We start from the raw sequence: 16824 nt of genomic DNA, 5'->3' as shown, positions 1-16824 counted from the left end.
TTCAAAGATAAGTTCGGAATTGTGCTGGATTCTCACTCATGAGAATTTATTACAGTGACTTCTATTCTCTTCGGTGGTAACTTAGAATCATCTACTTAAATCTGATTTGTCTTGCGATTGTGTGCAGCGTGGAGATTCTGCAAGTTTGCTTTGTAAAGATCATGTCTACAGGGTTCATAGCATAGTGGTTAGAGCGTTGGGCTAACGATCTTAATTTCTAAATACAATAGAAAATAATAAAAAAAAAAACATGAATTTTTCGACAGGAAATTCCACTTGATATTAACTCAACAGCCTCCGTGGTCTAGTGGTTAGAGCGTTAGGCTCACGATCTGGAGGTCCGGGTCCGATTCCCGATGGGGACGTTGTCGAAATCACTTTGTGAGACTGTCCTTTGTTTGGTAAGGACTTTTCAGGCTTGAATCACCTGTTTGTCCGAAAAAGTAAGATTGTTCCGTGCTTCAGACGGCACGTTAAGCCGTTGGTCCCGGCTATTAGCCGTAAAAACACCTCCACCAACCCGCATTGGAGCAGCGTGGTGGAGTATGCTCCACACTCCCTCCGATTGATTGAGGAGAGGCCTGTGCCTCTCTGTATGTAGGCTGTTTATGTATGTATATTAACTCAGAATCATGGTCAGATTCATCCTCCTCAGTATTCGTTACGAAGTCACTAACACCTTGTATGACCATCATGCACCAGAATTATGTCTGTGTCATAAAAATGTAGTGAGTCGGGAAGTGACGTTTTCAGTTTTGTGTGAAAATAAAGAAATAAGTGGATGGGGACAGTGTCCTTTGTAAACTCAACCGTCCATCAAAATGACAGCGGGTGGAAAAAAAAGCAGTCGAATAAATACGTAAAAACCTCAGACCTTTTGGTTGTCCAAACTGTAATTACTTATGTTGTAATATGTTTGATAAACACACATACATAAACCCACGCCCGTTTCCCCTGATAGGGCCGGCAGACTCACAAGTAATCAATAGGCAACGATCATAGTGGTACGGAGACAAGGAAACCGATCGCAAAGAAAAGAGGTTTTTTTATGTTGGGTCTTAAAGTTTTGCCTCAGACGGCATTCATCACTTAGCCGGACCATTGGAGAAGACAGACTTCTCATTTGGTATACAAATGTCATCAATATAGTTGAACAAATGTAGTCATTGACCTTATATTTAATTTATTTATTAAAAATAAGTATAGTACATATACGTATTTATGTTAAGAGTAGTGTTGCCGCTCGATAGCGCTCTATCAATAGTTTTCGATCGAACTATCGATAGTTTACCACAAAACGATAGTATCGATAGTATCGATAGCTCTTTTTTGGCGATACTATCGATAGGCCTATCGGTTGGGTAGATTTTGGCTGTTTACTATCGATAGTAAAACTATCGATTGTTCGGCAACACTAGTTAAGAGTGTAGGATAGGGACCCTAGTTTAGTTCTTATCCGTTACCTAGATGACATATGTATCGTGTTGATTCAGTGTAAAACTTAAATAAATTAGTCTTTATTTAATTTATCATTATTTTTGAAGCTTTATTTTATTTGCGCCACAAGAAGTAAAATATTAATGTATTTTCTTTGAATTACTGATTAAATACACATTCCCGTACGGAAGTATTTATTCAATTTCTGTATTTTATGTTAAAAATGAACGTAAATAATAATAATAAAAAAGTTTATTCAGGTAATCCTTTACAATTCTTTTAAGTAAGTAGTTTATAATAATAAGTAATATAAAGAACATTTAATTAGGAATTTGTCAACAGTTAAAACACATAATAACGGGTTCATGCGGCTTTAAATCAGGGATTTGATTTCCCGATATTTCGACATTTGTATTTGATATCGGAATGTTCGGAACCATCTGAACTCGCACCAAACTCATTACGACAAACCGCACTCACTGTGTCCTCACGTTAACCGCGTAAACTTAAAACAATTTGTCAATGGCTTCAGACCCAGAGTAAACCCGAAAAAACCTTAGAGAAAATAGGGTTAATAATCATCATCATCATCATCATCAGCCGTACGACGCCCACTGCTGGTCATAGGCCAATAATAATAATATTTAAATATTAATATTTTGTTTTAATATTATTATTTTTTTAATAATATTTAATAATATTTTTTATTATTTGCAGGTTGTCTAGACCTTCAAATAGTGTCAAAAAGAAGTGAAAAGTAGTGTAGAAGCTCATTTAGCTTAGTTTATCTGTGACAAAATAAATTCGATTATCGAATGGTGTGGTTACACTTACGCCATCTGTTGTCGCCGAGAATTATAAAGCGAGGTGCCCAACACCGTATCAACGAAATGTAAGTAGGGATATCCGATATGACCATGTATGTGTGTACTTACAGTTAACCCCATATTGAATACTTCTCCGTATTTGTGCTGTGTACACTCGAACAAATATTTATTCAGGTACGTTGAGCTTTTAACGAATCAGGACACAAATGAGTTTGCTTTACAAACGAAAATTAAGACTGGGATTGTTGAAGAGTGTTTTAGGAATAATTACCTAAAGGAATTGTGATACTTGTTCACTACAATTTTTGATTAATGGCTTTTGTAATGTGCCAGTAATACGTACTGCAAAATCCAAAAAAAAAAGTTGCACTGTTCAGTGAACGCGTGGCTTGCATCGTAATATCACGGGTTCGAAACCCAGCTCGGGTTCTAAACCTTTTTTTTTTGACGTGACTTATTGTAGATTTGCCGCAGATGGCATTAACTACTTGGCCGGACAAATGAGCAGCGCTGAAGGCTCTCACCCGGTACAAAGTTTAAGACAACAGGCCTGAGGGTGCCCTGTTGGGCTTGAACCTCGGCTTGGGCGTCGTCTGAGAGGAAAAATATTTGCAGGAATTAATCGACCCTAGTGGGTCGATAGCGATATGCGCTGATTGAGGGAAGAATTAGGCTCTAAATCACCGAATGAGACTTGAATTTGAATTAATGTTCGGATTACTTAAATAATTATAATTGTGCAACAGCTTAACTTGCCTTCCGAAGCACGGAATCATCTTACTTTTTCAGGCCAACAGGTGAGTCAGCCTGCAATGTCCGAACAAAAACGCTTCCCATATACGACAATGTTCCCGTCTAGTGTTAAATATGTGCCTTATTGCAAAGCGTGACAGTTTTATGCCCAATAACGTAGCATGATTGCAGTGACATATCTCTCGTCTCTTTCGTTCTAAGGTGTCGACGATGTACCTAATATATTTCTATCTTGCTGTCATTTTAATCATGCTATAAACGTCACGTTTTAAGGGGTATTAAACGTCAAATGTCGGCCATTTTGCAAATTGTAAGTTTTAGCTGTCAGTTATACTGAAACGTATCGTTGAGAAAGCTGATTTGTCTGAATCTCAGTATTTTCGTATTTAATTAAAATATTTGATTAATAGGCTGTCCATTACAAGTTGAATTAAAAAGGGCTTTTCGAAAATGTTATTATTATGTTATTTTAATTTAAAAATGACAATCCGCGTCTAGAAAAATAATTTTATAATATATTCAATTGTGCTTTAAGAAACGTCAATAAAAATGGACGTCGTCTTTTTTACGTACTTATTTAATTATTTATTAATAAAAAACAATATTCATAATAAAAAATCATCCCGGACTGGTTTTTATTTACAAAAAATAATAGTTTTATAATTTACATTACATTATAGTTTATATTGCTTATAACTTTCAAAAATCGAATTACTAAATCATATTTTTCTTTTTTTACAGATACCTGTACAGAAACAAAGTGAAGTGACAAGTGCAAATTCTTAATTCAAATGACTTGAAGATCTTATAAAACATGACGTGTCCTTTTCGGCGCGCGTCGTCGCAACAGCAGTTTGGTAATGGCAGCGCTCCACCAAAACCTGAGTTCAGGACTAGGCAGTCCTCGGTACACTTGCCTGGACCTGAAGAGGATGACGTGGAGCGGAATACTCTGACGTTGAAGAACTTGAGTGAAGCGCTCCAGCTACTTACGGCGCCTTCGGTGAGTTTTCTAGATGTTTCTAAATCTAATTAGCCTACTTTTTAGTTTCTAGGTCAAGAGTCGTATATCGATGGTCAAGATTCTAGAACGTTCTACTAATAATGTAAACAGATGTAAGGTGAAAATGTCAAATAGGTACTTACATAATTGGGTAGTTTCCTAAGTCAAAGAAAAATTCTGAAATTCTGAATCAGATCTAAACAGTTCTAAAGATCTGTCTTTGTTTAGTAATCTGACAAAAACCTTTTTCTTTTTATATTTAGTCTATTTATGAATTTTAATAAACAAAAATTTACTTAATAATTAGTGCTACATTTATTTGTCACTTTTTCTATGACGTCACAGGTTGCTTTATCATACAAATTCCATAGTAATTTCATGTTTTGACGTTTAGTAAATAGTAACTGATTTGACTAGTTGGAAACTAGTCCTCAAAGCTTTGTTAAACCAGTCTAATCCATTTTTCAAGCGGTCCTCGTGTATATTTTTTTTTTTGTATTCCGTCGCTGCTTTTTGTTATATTTTTGGGTAAATTTCAAAGCACGGGAAACCGGATGCTCATGATTATAAAACAAGATAAATAATTATACTTTTTTGAGTACAAGGGACTCAAGTTACAGAAATAAGAACAATATTTATAAATTCAGTATAGCACTACAAGCGGCCTCTGTGCTCTTACGGTTTGGGTACTAACAGAAAAATGTTATATAATATATACAAATATACTTTATTGCACAGAATATACAAAACAAGTTTTACACAAAACATACACCACACCTACCAAACCTATCTGCAAATATAATATAAATAATTCGCGTCATTCCAAAAAAAAAAACCTAGAATCTTTTCTCTTTTTGCAAATTATCAGTCTAGGTAACTGATGAACTTACGTACAAGCCGGCAACATTAATTCTGTACCGACTGTCACCGTAAATAGGTATTATATATCTTGGCGGGAAATCGAGTGGTTGCGGGGCTTATTAATGATTTGTGGGACACACACACCGTAAGGATGCTCCTTCACCTGCGAGCGTTTGCCTGCTAGCGTGAAAACGGGCTTAGACTAAACTAACATAAGATGGTATTAATAAACTAATCTCAGCTTCGAGACTGCCCACAAGATCATGTCAATGTGACAGTTTTCATATAAAAACGGAGACTTGGGCATGATCTTGAGGGCAGTCTCAGCTGAGATTCGTTTATTAATACGATCCTTAGAGCCAAAACCAAGGTCTAAATTCACATAGAGAAAACTGGTCTAAAGTAATATTAGTACTCAATATTCTAGATAGATAGCGCCAGCGTCGGCTTAATGACGATACATAGATCAAAAGAATTTCGCATGGACAGGAGGATGATCTGGTAGTGTAATGGTTAACACAGTCGTCCCGGCATGACAACAGCTGTGGGTTCAAGTCCCGAACGAATATTTTTTTTTTTCGATTTAAATTTTCTCTTTGTGATTTTCCCTAAGCACGAGTAAGAAGGTTATAAACAAGCATCATTAAGGTCTATATTCTCTTTTTTTTTTCTTTATTTATTTATTAAAGTACAACCACATCACATATATTATAACATTATAAAATAAGATAATGGTATTTTAACTACTCTACATGACAATTACGGCGTACATAACATTCAAAATTAGAGAGAAAGTAGTAATTATTAAACATTTTTATTTCTACCCTTTTAGTTTGTTTACATTAACGTTACACATTGCAAATGTTGGTTACAAGTTACTCTCGCACGCCGACGTTCACTATTGTAAAAGTGGACAACGAATAAATGCTGTTTCTATAAAAGATATCTGTCTCTGTTAGGTAAAGAAAGAGCCTTTTTTCGTAGATACAAGAAAATAATGCTTTAGTTGTATGCTCTGTTCGTTTGGTCTAAACTCTCCTTAAAGTAACGTTACAGTCGAATGCTCTTTTTTTTTTTTGACGTGACTTATTGTAGATTTGCCGCAGATGGCATTAACTACTTGGCCGGACAAATGGGGAGCGCTTAAGGCTCTCACCCGGTACAACGTTTAAGACAACAGGCCTGAGGGTGCCCAGTTGGGCGCGAACCTCGGCTCAGGGCGTCGTCTGAGAGGAAAAATATTTGAAAGAATTAATCGACCCTAGTGGGTCGATAGCGATAAGCGCTGAATGAGGGAAATCGTCGACCACGCCGGCGGGGTCGGTATCGGGGTCCTGAAGTGTTTGGTGTCGCGAGCTGATTGGCTGCCTCTATGGCTAGAGTAATCGGGTCGTCGGGATCGTATATTACGTCCTTCGGACGCCGATACTTTTCAGTACCGTCCCTAAGCGGGATGTAATCGGAAGCCGCAACTACCAGGGGAGTCGAATGCTCACAGGTGAACATCTATGGGCATTCGCACACCCCGGACACTTCATAAAAACAACCTCGTTTTACACAGACACCACACATTCACGTAATCGTACGCGCGCAATAAAATTGTATGTGTGACGTCTGACGCCATAAGATTCAAGTCTAAACTATGTTCGAGCGGGGGTGACGTAAACCTAGCCCAGACGCTGGTGGGGAGCGGAGAGTTGCCAATATTATTTCTTATTCTATAGGTATAGTAAAACATTATGTATATGGAAATATAATTACTAATAAATAAAATAAAACATATATTTTCATTTATGTTTATTTATTTTTAACAGCTAATCCTTGTATTTAATTTTTATTATTTTTTTTATCCTTTTTTATTTATTGCGCAAATCTGATCTTATTTAAAAAAAAAACAAAGCGTACGACGGTAAAGTAATACTTTACGAGGGTAAAGTATTTTATAACTAGTAAAGAGGCTTTATCTTTCTCATGTGTGAGTAAAAGACTCTTGCCTAATACGTTGTATTATTACCGCGGAGATTACCGTGGCGGTGGTATAGCGCGTCTGGCATGTTTGCTGAGCATAGAGTCAACGATTTTTTCGCGGTTCTAAGAAATCTGAGAGCCTCCTTCGAACAGAGAGCACGTGCGTCCCCGAACAAGATAGTAGTATCTATATACTACGGTTTTTATATACATGACACCAATTTTAACAAGATTATTTGACGTTCAAAAAGCGCAAACTGTGTAAGCCAATTTTGAAAAATAAATATTTTTGAATTTTTTTTGAATTTATATGTGACATAATGTATATCCTGTTGACATGCGTAACCATTTAATTTAATTTATGCATGCGATTGGACTAGTACCTGAAATAAACGATAAATAAATAAATAAAAAATAAATTATTTCTAAATCTATGCCATAAGTATGCATTATTTTATACTCGTTATTTTAGCTAACAAAGTCGAGGAAACCAGCGAGCTCGGGAGATGTTAGAACTTTAAACAATTTTAAAAACAATTTTTACTTTAAACGAGATTGTGTTGTAACCGAGAACAAACTTTCCCGTTTATCTTAGAAGCATGCTTTGTGCAGTGGGCAACAACTTCAGAATTGTAAATTAGTTTTTTTAGTCAACCTTCTTTAGGGAACACGGTAGCTCAGTCGGAAGTACGCTTATAGAAATGTGATTTTCGCTGTGAGGTCGCAATTTCGTATTCCATCACGGGCCTAAACCAATGATTTTCGAATTTGTTTTCGAATTCATGTTTGGATCTCAAAATGTTTATCACGTGCTCAATGGTGAAGGAAAACATACTCAGGCAACCAACATAACTGAGATATGTATTTCGGAGGTATGTGACCTAACCAGTAAGCTCTGCATGGAACCCGCGGCGCGAATTATATCGAGGCCTTCGACCAATAGCCGTTTGACGTCCATTTACGTAGATAGCATTCGTATCGTTTATTGGTGGAAGCTCTCAATACAATTCGGGCCGCGCGCGGTGCCGGTGTCATACAGACCCGGCTGTATTAGGCTGTTATTTCCATCGCGGGGAAAGTTAAGCAGTCTATAATCTTGGAATCATCAAGGCTAGACTGAGAGTGGCATTTTGCTAGGTGAGCGTGATCCACCCTAGACCATCATTTCCATCAGGTGAGATCGTGGTTAAACGCTCATCATCTCCCTAGCATTATCCCGTTTTTCACATCCGCTTACCTAACCTGAAGATTTGACCAATTTGGTTTTTTATAGAAGCTACTGCCTGTCTGACCTTCCAACACGCGACGGGAAAACCAGCCCAATACAGTTTAGGTCACATACCTCCGAAAATGCATTTCTCGGGAATATGGGTTTCCTGAGCACATGATAAACGCGAGCCTATAGTATTAAAATAAACTAATAATGCAAGTCCGCTACCAGGGCTCGAACCGGCACTCTCTGATTGAGAGCCTATGCCCGTCTGTCTGTGAATAAAACATCTGATAGCCCCACATTTAACCCTTCCAGACGACTTGACCTTTCGTTCGAGCGAAAATATATCTTTCCGATCAACAATTTTTATACCGAATCAATGATTTGACACAAATCTGTTTGATATTCTGTTTATTTGGGTTACAATCGTAACTATATTTTTGCAATAAAGGTCCGATGTCGCTATGGCAACGGTGAACACCTTGTTATTAATTACGCCTGTATCTCTACCGGGGTGAGCACAGCCAAAAGTTTTCTACAAGACATTTCCCCTTCGGCCGCCATCGCAACCACGTTTCGCAACCAGTTGCAAAGGAAGAATTTTACTTTCGCAGCATCTCCTTATGTTATCCTTCTAAAATGGATATTATGATAAAACAGACTATTTTCATCATCACTAATTTAAGAGCCACGCTCTTGTCGAAGTAGCATTCTCCATGCTACTTTTTTAGGGAAAAACTAGGGCAGTAGTTTCCCTCTTGCCTTCCGCCCCGCAGTACTCTGTCTGACACGAGTGTGACCTTTTTCATATAAAAAAAAATATAAGATAAATATCGTATACCCCTAGTATCCCCGCATATTATCATCGACACAACTGTCTGTCATAAAAACATACCTAAAACAAAAAAATGTGGTCAGTACATTTACTCTTTAGCGCTCTAGCATAGTGCGAAAGAGACAAATTAAAAAAGTGTACTATTCTGACAGCTCACAGTACCACGCCATTATCAAAGAATAAATAATAATCTACGTACAGAACGGACACCCTCCGCCCTGTCGAGCTAGATTTACCTCACCCCCGCTGGGTCACAGCTTAGTCTAAATAGGAGTGAGGGGGAGATCGCGCACTATCTATCTCACTCGCACTTACGCGTTAGGCGGCATAGGGTAAAAAATATGTTTTTGTATGGAATGTCCAGTCTGTGCTATAAAGTATAAAGTGTAGTGTGTAGTGTTAATTGTTTCCTGTCATGTGACACAATCTTCAATGAGCAATTCATTGACTAAAATACATAACTGTTATTATAAACGACCTCAATACGGCGCTGTAGCAACTCGTTGGTGGTTTACGTTCTATTGTAATACAAATAAATGCAATAAGGACTTAGTATTCGGTCCTTATGGCAACGAAATGAACGTGAGAGGAATATAACAGACTTACTTCGTATATTCTGTGCATTGCACGCGTCGAATTGCGGAAGGAAACGAATGTAATTATACATACGCTGATTACTTGCGAGTATTAAGGATGTTATATTAGGGGTTGAGGAGCTCGGTGGCGCAGCGGTGAACGCGCTCGGTCTGCGATTGTTGAAGTTAAGCAACTTTCGCTAAGGCCGGTCATAGGATGGGTCACCACAAAAAAAAAAGTTTTCATCTCGAGCTCCTCCGTGCTTCGGAAGGCACGTTAAGCCGTTGGTTCCGGTTGCATTAGCAGTCGGTAATAACCATCAATCCGCAGGGCACAGGTCTCCCCTCAATCAACCGGAGGGGGTATGGAGCATACTCCACCACGCTGCTCTAATGCGGGTTGGTGGAGTTACGGCTAATAGCCGGGACCAAAACGGCTTAACGTGCCCTCCGAAACACGGAATCATCTTACGTTTTCAGACAATCAGGTGAGTCAAGCCTGAAAAGTCCTTCTAAACAAATGACAGTCTCACAAAGTGATTTCGACAATGTCCCCATCGGGAATCGAACCCGGACCTCCAGATCGTGAGCCTAACGCTCTAACCACTAGACCACGAAGGCTGTTAATGAGGATCTCATTATAATCATAGAAAACGAAGATTTCAGTTTATGGTTTTCTCTTCTTCTCATATTTATAAAAACGATGTTATAACTTGCATTTTTTCATATCCCTCGGTCATCCGGAACATCACATGAATTAAAATTTGAAAACGCCGTCTGCCTATCAAATATCCGTAATTCTTATAATTTAATAATCAAAAGTAATACTATTACATTGTAGTGGAAATTTGATTACGAATTCTAAATTGCTGTACTCTGTGTAATCAACTTGCAAATAGTTTCACTCACTGATGAAATCGAATTAAATTTCGTTTACCACACGAAATGTGATTATATTACTACTAGATTAACTTTAGCTCTTCTAATGTTAATAAACACATACACACACGCACACACACACATTTTTTTTTTGTTTTAATACTCGTTTAATTTTTGTGACCTGTCCCTTCATTTTGCATTCCCGTACAGATGCCTCCCATCTCCACCTCAGCAACCGTTGAGATCTTTACCCGTATCCACAAGGGTTCTACGTTGTGCCCTGTAGGTGTGGGTCCCTATCCGAACTCAGCCACCATCTCATTCCAGCCTACTGAAGTAAGAGGCGCCCACCCCCACAGCTAGGACGCGCCGAACAGGAATTTCTCCAGTTGAGGGCAGAGAAAGAGAGCTCAGTCCCTTCTAGAGCCGGTTAAGGGTCTTGTATAAAACCAAAACCATAGGCTACAAAAGACTACATCGGTATAGGCATGAATTTCTAGTAGAAGTAAGCTGTGTTTTGTCTTTCTTGTTTGCAATCAATTTGTTTTGTTTGTCTTGTGTACGGTAAACTATTAAACAAATAAATAGACGGGAATCTGCCGTAACCAATTTGCCGTAACGGGGATAAGGAAAGAAAATATATGAACTGTGCTCACATAGGCACAAAGATGAATTGTCTTACAGATTTCTTGGATCAAAGCCAATCTCATATTTTCTAAGAATGCTGACTAATTTCTTAGGAAAAATGTTATTATTTTTTCCCAGGAAAGGCTTTTACGTCACAACTGTTTCATGTACGAAATGGATAGCGATTTGTGGAACAAAAAAATGTAGATTTATGACTCCTACCGCTTTATTGCAAAATGAAGACTAAAATACGCCACGAAACTAATGAAAAAAAAAAACAACACTTTAATTTGAAATGACAATATTTTCTTATGACAAGAGTTAAAAATTATCCACATGCACACGCACAAATTACAGAAACCGTTCAATTATATCCATACCTAAGGTTGGTAATTTAAATAGGTCGAAATACGAACAATCCATTAGGCAATTACCGAAACTGTTCCTTCAAATCCTTTTTGCACTGAGAATAGGTTCAATTGTTTAAATTCAAAGATATATTCTCTTCTCGAATGTAGCGAGACAATTTACAACTTTAATACTATGTGATGTAAGCCTTAGTTTATTTGTAGTAGGCGATTAATTCGTTAGGAGTTTATTTATTTATTTATTTTTAGGAAGATTGAGGAAACTAGTTGTTATAGTACCTAACGATAGTTTTGATTCTAATAAATTATTCTATATATTTTAGGTAAACAATACAGTACTTACAAAAAGCCATATTTCTTTTTTTTAATTTTTCCCATAGGTACCATATATTTTTTTGTAAAAACAAGAATCAAAATCATTTATTCGAAGTATATAAACTAGTTGAAATTCAATGTAACATTTTTGAATTTACGTCATTTCGCAAGGTGTTATGGCTTAGGAGAAGAAATGACAAGAAACTGCAACAGCAACACATCTTTGAAATCAATGAGGGTATACATTACAAATTATTTAATAACTAGAGGAACACATTTAGTACCAGTCATTAGTATTAATTCGGAATCATTATCATCAGGCCTCATACATCTTTTCCACATGATCTACACAGTGTCTAGGAGGCATTGTTTTCATGACTATACAGGGTGGCCTATGGTTCACGTTCAGCTAGTAATCCAGTTTCTTAGGATTATGTACGAAGTAATATAAAATAATGATAAAGAAAGAAATAGCGACACAATAATGATTTCTGAAGTAATCTTGGAAAAAAGTATAAAATGGGTCATATTTCCTGTACCGTAAATGATCGCTGAACACACATGGGGGTGTTTCTGATAGCTAATGAGACTCTGTATCTAATTTCAACGTCAACTTTTTATACCAAAATCTACTCTTACGATGCACCGTAAAGTTATTACTTCTCAAGACTACAATGACCTACTAGATAAACGCACAGTCCGACTCCCATTACCTCAAGTAAAATCCTCGTTCGCAAGACAACTCCCGGAGTTCATGCAGGCTGCTATATACAACAGGGTAGTAAATATATGCAATATTAAACTTTGCAATGCATACCAGGCCAAAACAAGAGTTCGTCAGTGGTTGTCAACGATATCTTACTTACGAACAGAAGCAATCATAAAGCCTCTATCGTAATACTCATCTCTGTGGTCACCCACACTAACACAGACACACACGCACACACACACACACACAAACGCGCGCGCACACACACACACACACACACACACACACACACACACACACACACACACACACACACACACACATACACACACACACACACACCCACACTACACTGTTAAAGTCCCTAATTATACTTATTGTTATATTGTCTTTTGTAATTTTTGTTTTTATTTTTAATTTTATTTCTGATCTCTATAATTGTAAGATTCTTAAGATTCCTAGAGTTTAAGATACTTACATGTTTAATTCCTGATCTCTTTAAATTTAAAATGTATCATTATCATTATGTTCCTATTATTTTTTAATTCAATGTATATAGGTACCTGAGTCTCCACTGGACTTCGTATTTTTAATCTTTACGCAAAAATTGTTATATCATAGGGCTACTGCGATACAGGGGAAACCCTAGTGCAGGGCCCGCTATTAACTTGTGTTAATTTTACTTTATTTGATAAATAAATATCTTTTTTTTTTACTTTTACTTTACTTAATTTTTCATTTTGAATGTGAACCTTTGGGCCATGTTGTATAAATCAATGCGTGAGCGGTAAGATCTACGAGACAGTCTGCAGATGTAGGATAGTCTTTGACGGTGAAAATTTCGAGACTGCAGTGTTTACGTCTTAAAAAAATGATCATTAATATTATAGTAAGTAACATAAATATATAAAATATTAATGTGTATATATATTTACATTCATATTATGTTAATTTATTATATCATCATCATCACCAGCCCATTATCGTCCCCACTGCTGGGGCACGGGCCTTCCCTATGGATGGATAGGGAGATCGGGCCTTAAACCACCACGCGGGCCCAGTGCGGATTGGTGGTTATTAACGACTGCTAATGCAGCCGGGACCAACGACTTAACGTGCCTTCCGAAGCACGGAGGAGCTCGAGATGAAAACTTTTTTTTTCTGTGGTCACCCATCCTATGACCGGCCTTTGCGAAAGTCGCTTAACTTCAACAATCGCAGACCGAGCGCGTTAACCGCTGCGCCACCGAGCTCCTCACTCGCGATATGGTCGCCTTTACCTACTTTTTGTTTTTATTTTATTTTTCTGAGCAATGTGTGTAATTCATTCAATCATTTATTCATAAATATTAACAAACAAGTCTAATGTTATAGTGAACCCAAACTAATCACATTTTCCAACAGATTTACATACATATATAATGTTCCGATCGGAGATTCTAAACTATTAACGAGGCCGCAATGTTACAGTTCGGTCGGCAACTTTTGATTGGTTCGGCTACCAACCAAGAAGCCGATTAGACACTTTGTAACTGTAGACCATTTGGGGTAGACAGAGCAGACCAGATGAAAACTCATTTTAAAAAACATTGCCATTCAACGCGGTAATGCGGCTAGTGTTGTGGGCACCTTTGCTCCGGGAACAGTGAGGGGCGGGTTATTTAATGACTAGTTTTTTCATCATATCCATCTTAGGACTTCGTATCAACAGTGGCTGCAAGTTGTCTTTGATTACTTGTGGCTCTGCCCACCCCATTTGGGATTACGGGCGTGAGTTTATGTATGTATGTATGTGTAGTTTTTAAGTTTGTTTTTGTGACGTATTGTTATATTAATATTTACAATTAAATTTACACATTTATTAGACCTATTTTAAAATACATAAAACATAACGGCCTCTGTGGTCCAGTGGTTCAGCATTGCAGAGGTCCCGGGTTCGAATTCCGGTGGGGACACATCACAAAAATGTGATCCCTAGTTTGGTTAGGACATTACAGGCTGATCATCTGATTGTCTAAAAGTTAGATGATCCGTGTGCGGAAGGCACGTTAAGCCGTTGGTTCCGGTTACTACTTACTGATGTGTACGTATTCGTTACATGAGTCATGTCAGGGGCCTATGGCGGCTCAATAATAACCCTGACGCCAGGGTTAATGGGGTTGGTAATCCACCTCACAACTTTCAAATATTATCGTCACGCGCCCAACAGGCCGCGGAGGCACCCTCAGGCCGGTTGTTTTAAACGTTGATGCAATGCAATAAATACATTTGAATTTGAATTTGAATTTGAACCGGTGAGGGGCCTCAGCGCTCCCTATTTGTCCGGCCAAATAATTAATTCCATTAGTGGCAAATCTACAATAAGTCACGTCTACAAAAAAAAAAAACAATAATATCTATTCTAGAAAGGCTTCAACAACTCTACATTTCATAAATTAACGAGTGAAACATGTCTGCATAAGCAATAACCTTTAGGCCTACAGTAGTCACTCGGCTAACTTCGGCATGTTAATCGCTCTGGGATACTAAACTAACGTAATTTAGTTGCATGTTGTCCGGTTAGCTCCCTAACATGTTCCATATTAAGTTTTGTTAGGTTACTCACCATGTTCTTGATGTTGGTAACATTTTTTTTTCTTGTGACGTTAGGAATAACGAAGCATCACACGTGTACCTTGAAGAGGTGTACCGTATAAAGGGTGTCAATGACATCGTAACGAAAACTATGAGGTATGATTCAGACCATGATTCTGAGTTGATATCAAGTGGAATATTCCGTCGCATAAGTATGGAACTGAAAAAAAAAATATGAATTTTTCGCCATCAAATTCCACTTGATATCAACCGGCCGCTGTATATTTCGCCAGCGTCGAATGAGAGTCCTCAGTGCTTCCCACTGGTCCGGCCAAGTAGTTAATGCCATATAGCGAAGCTCCGATAACGGCGAAAGGAAAAATCTTCGCCAGATATGTTAAGCGACAGACGACAACCCTTAAAACTCACGAATTATCCGGCCAAAGCAGACACTATTAAATCAATGACCTGGGAAACGAAACCAGACAAGTCCCAACAAAATTTTTATTGGGAATGCTCGGGCACAACTCCTTAGAGACGAGGCGGAACTGCGAACTTATGAGCACAGTGTGTCGCATTCTTCGCGGCGGTATTGATTGCCCTGAACTGGTGGAGCACTCGTGTAGGCTGTTCGTTCCGGACAATTACAAGAGAGCACGCAGCCACCAGCTGTTGGCTGTGCCGCGTGCGCGCACTGTGTCTCACGCGAATTCACCTCTCATGCGTGCTTTGCGTCTCCTTTCCGCAATGTTGGAATCGACACCACATTGTGATGTGTTCGCTGACAGATGGTGGAGTGTATGGAGAGAGTGTTTGGCTTTTTGCGAGAAGATTTGTTAATTAATTTTGAAATTGTAATTTTTTATTTTTTTTATTGTTTTTCATGTTCATAGTCTTATTTTTTCTTTTTGTTTCTTTTTTCATTCATTGTTTATTTTTTGTGTTATATTAGTTTTTATATTGTCTTTTTTTCTCGTCATACAGCGCATTGGATTAAACTGTAATGTTGTATGTACCTTTTTATAAATAAATAAATAAATAAATAAATAATAATAAATAAGTCATATAACTTAGCAAGTCTCGGTAGGTTAGCAACCGTACGAACTCATAAAATACGGAGTCATAAAAACAGAATGAGAGACCCTAAGACAACAACACATAAAACTCATTAATCCATAAAATGTGTACACGAGGGCTGTATGACAAAAATGCGTGTCTCATGAAAATACACGGAAAAATAATGTCAGATTTTTGCCACACAGTTTACGATCCGTGGGAAACCCTGTTTTATGCAAAATGAAAACATTTTTCCTTAAAGGGCGTATCTATTCAGACAGAGTTATTACACGAGAATTCATTCAACCTCAAAGGTGTGCCCCAGAGAGGAATTCAGGATATTTTTGGGGGCACAACGGATTAATAACTGAAACGGCAAATTTTGAGTCTGCTTCTCAGGTGTTGGTTGTGGGATCAATGACCGATCTCATCAGTCCTGATGTCAGGGTTACAATTGACCCGCGAAACTGACATGGCTCATGTAACGACTACAAACTTAAGCAAATAGTAGCCGAAACCGCTTTTTTAACGCGCTCCGAATCACGGATCATTTAACTTTTGGACAATCGGGTGATAAGCTGCTGCAATGTTCTAACCAAACTAGGGATTACAAAGTTTTGGAAGCATTGGCTGCTAGAATAGGAAGGTTCAGCTACTTATTTTTGACTAATTGAGTTTTATAATGTAATGGTCTGGACTTAAATAAAGAAAGGAAAACATGAAACAGTAGGAGTAGGGCCATGTGTTTGGAGGTTTTCTGGCCTCCTCAGCGATGCAGCTTCCGATGTCGAAGTAGTTTTACAACAAGTTACATAATATGTACT

At 37.9% G+C, this 16824-nt stretch overlaps 1 protein-coding gene across 1 annotated transcript in view; it reads left to right on the top strand.

The window, feature by feature from the left end:
• Positions 1 to 16824, top strand: part of LOC126375657 (head-specific guanylate cyclase) — a 143891-nt gene that overhangs the window by 27828 nt on the left and 99239 nt on the right. The window contains exon 2 of the mRNA XM_050022707.1: positions 3759 to 4020. Coding sequence (XP_049878664.1) covers positions 3832 to 4020 — 189 coding nt within the window. The 5' untranslated portion in view covers positions 3759 to 3831. The remainder of the gene's footprint in view (positions 1 to 3758; positions 4021 to 16824) is intronic.

The sequence above is a fragment of the Pectinophora gossypiella genome, chromosome 19, assembly GCF_024362695.1.
Source record: "Pectinophora gossypiella chromosome 19, ilPecGoss1.1, whole genome shotgun sequence".
In the NCBI taxonomy this organism is placed as follows: Eukaryota; Metazoa; Arthropoda; class Insecta; order Lepidoptera; family Gelechiidae; genus Pectinophora; species Pectinophora gossypiella.
The sequence above is the reverse complement of the archived record's forward strand: the minus strand, read 5'-3'. Positions and strand labels throughout refer to the sequence as shown.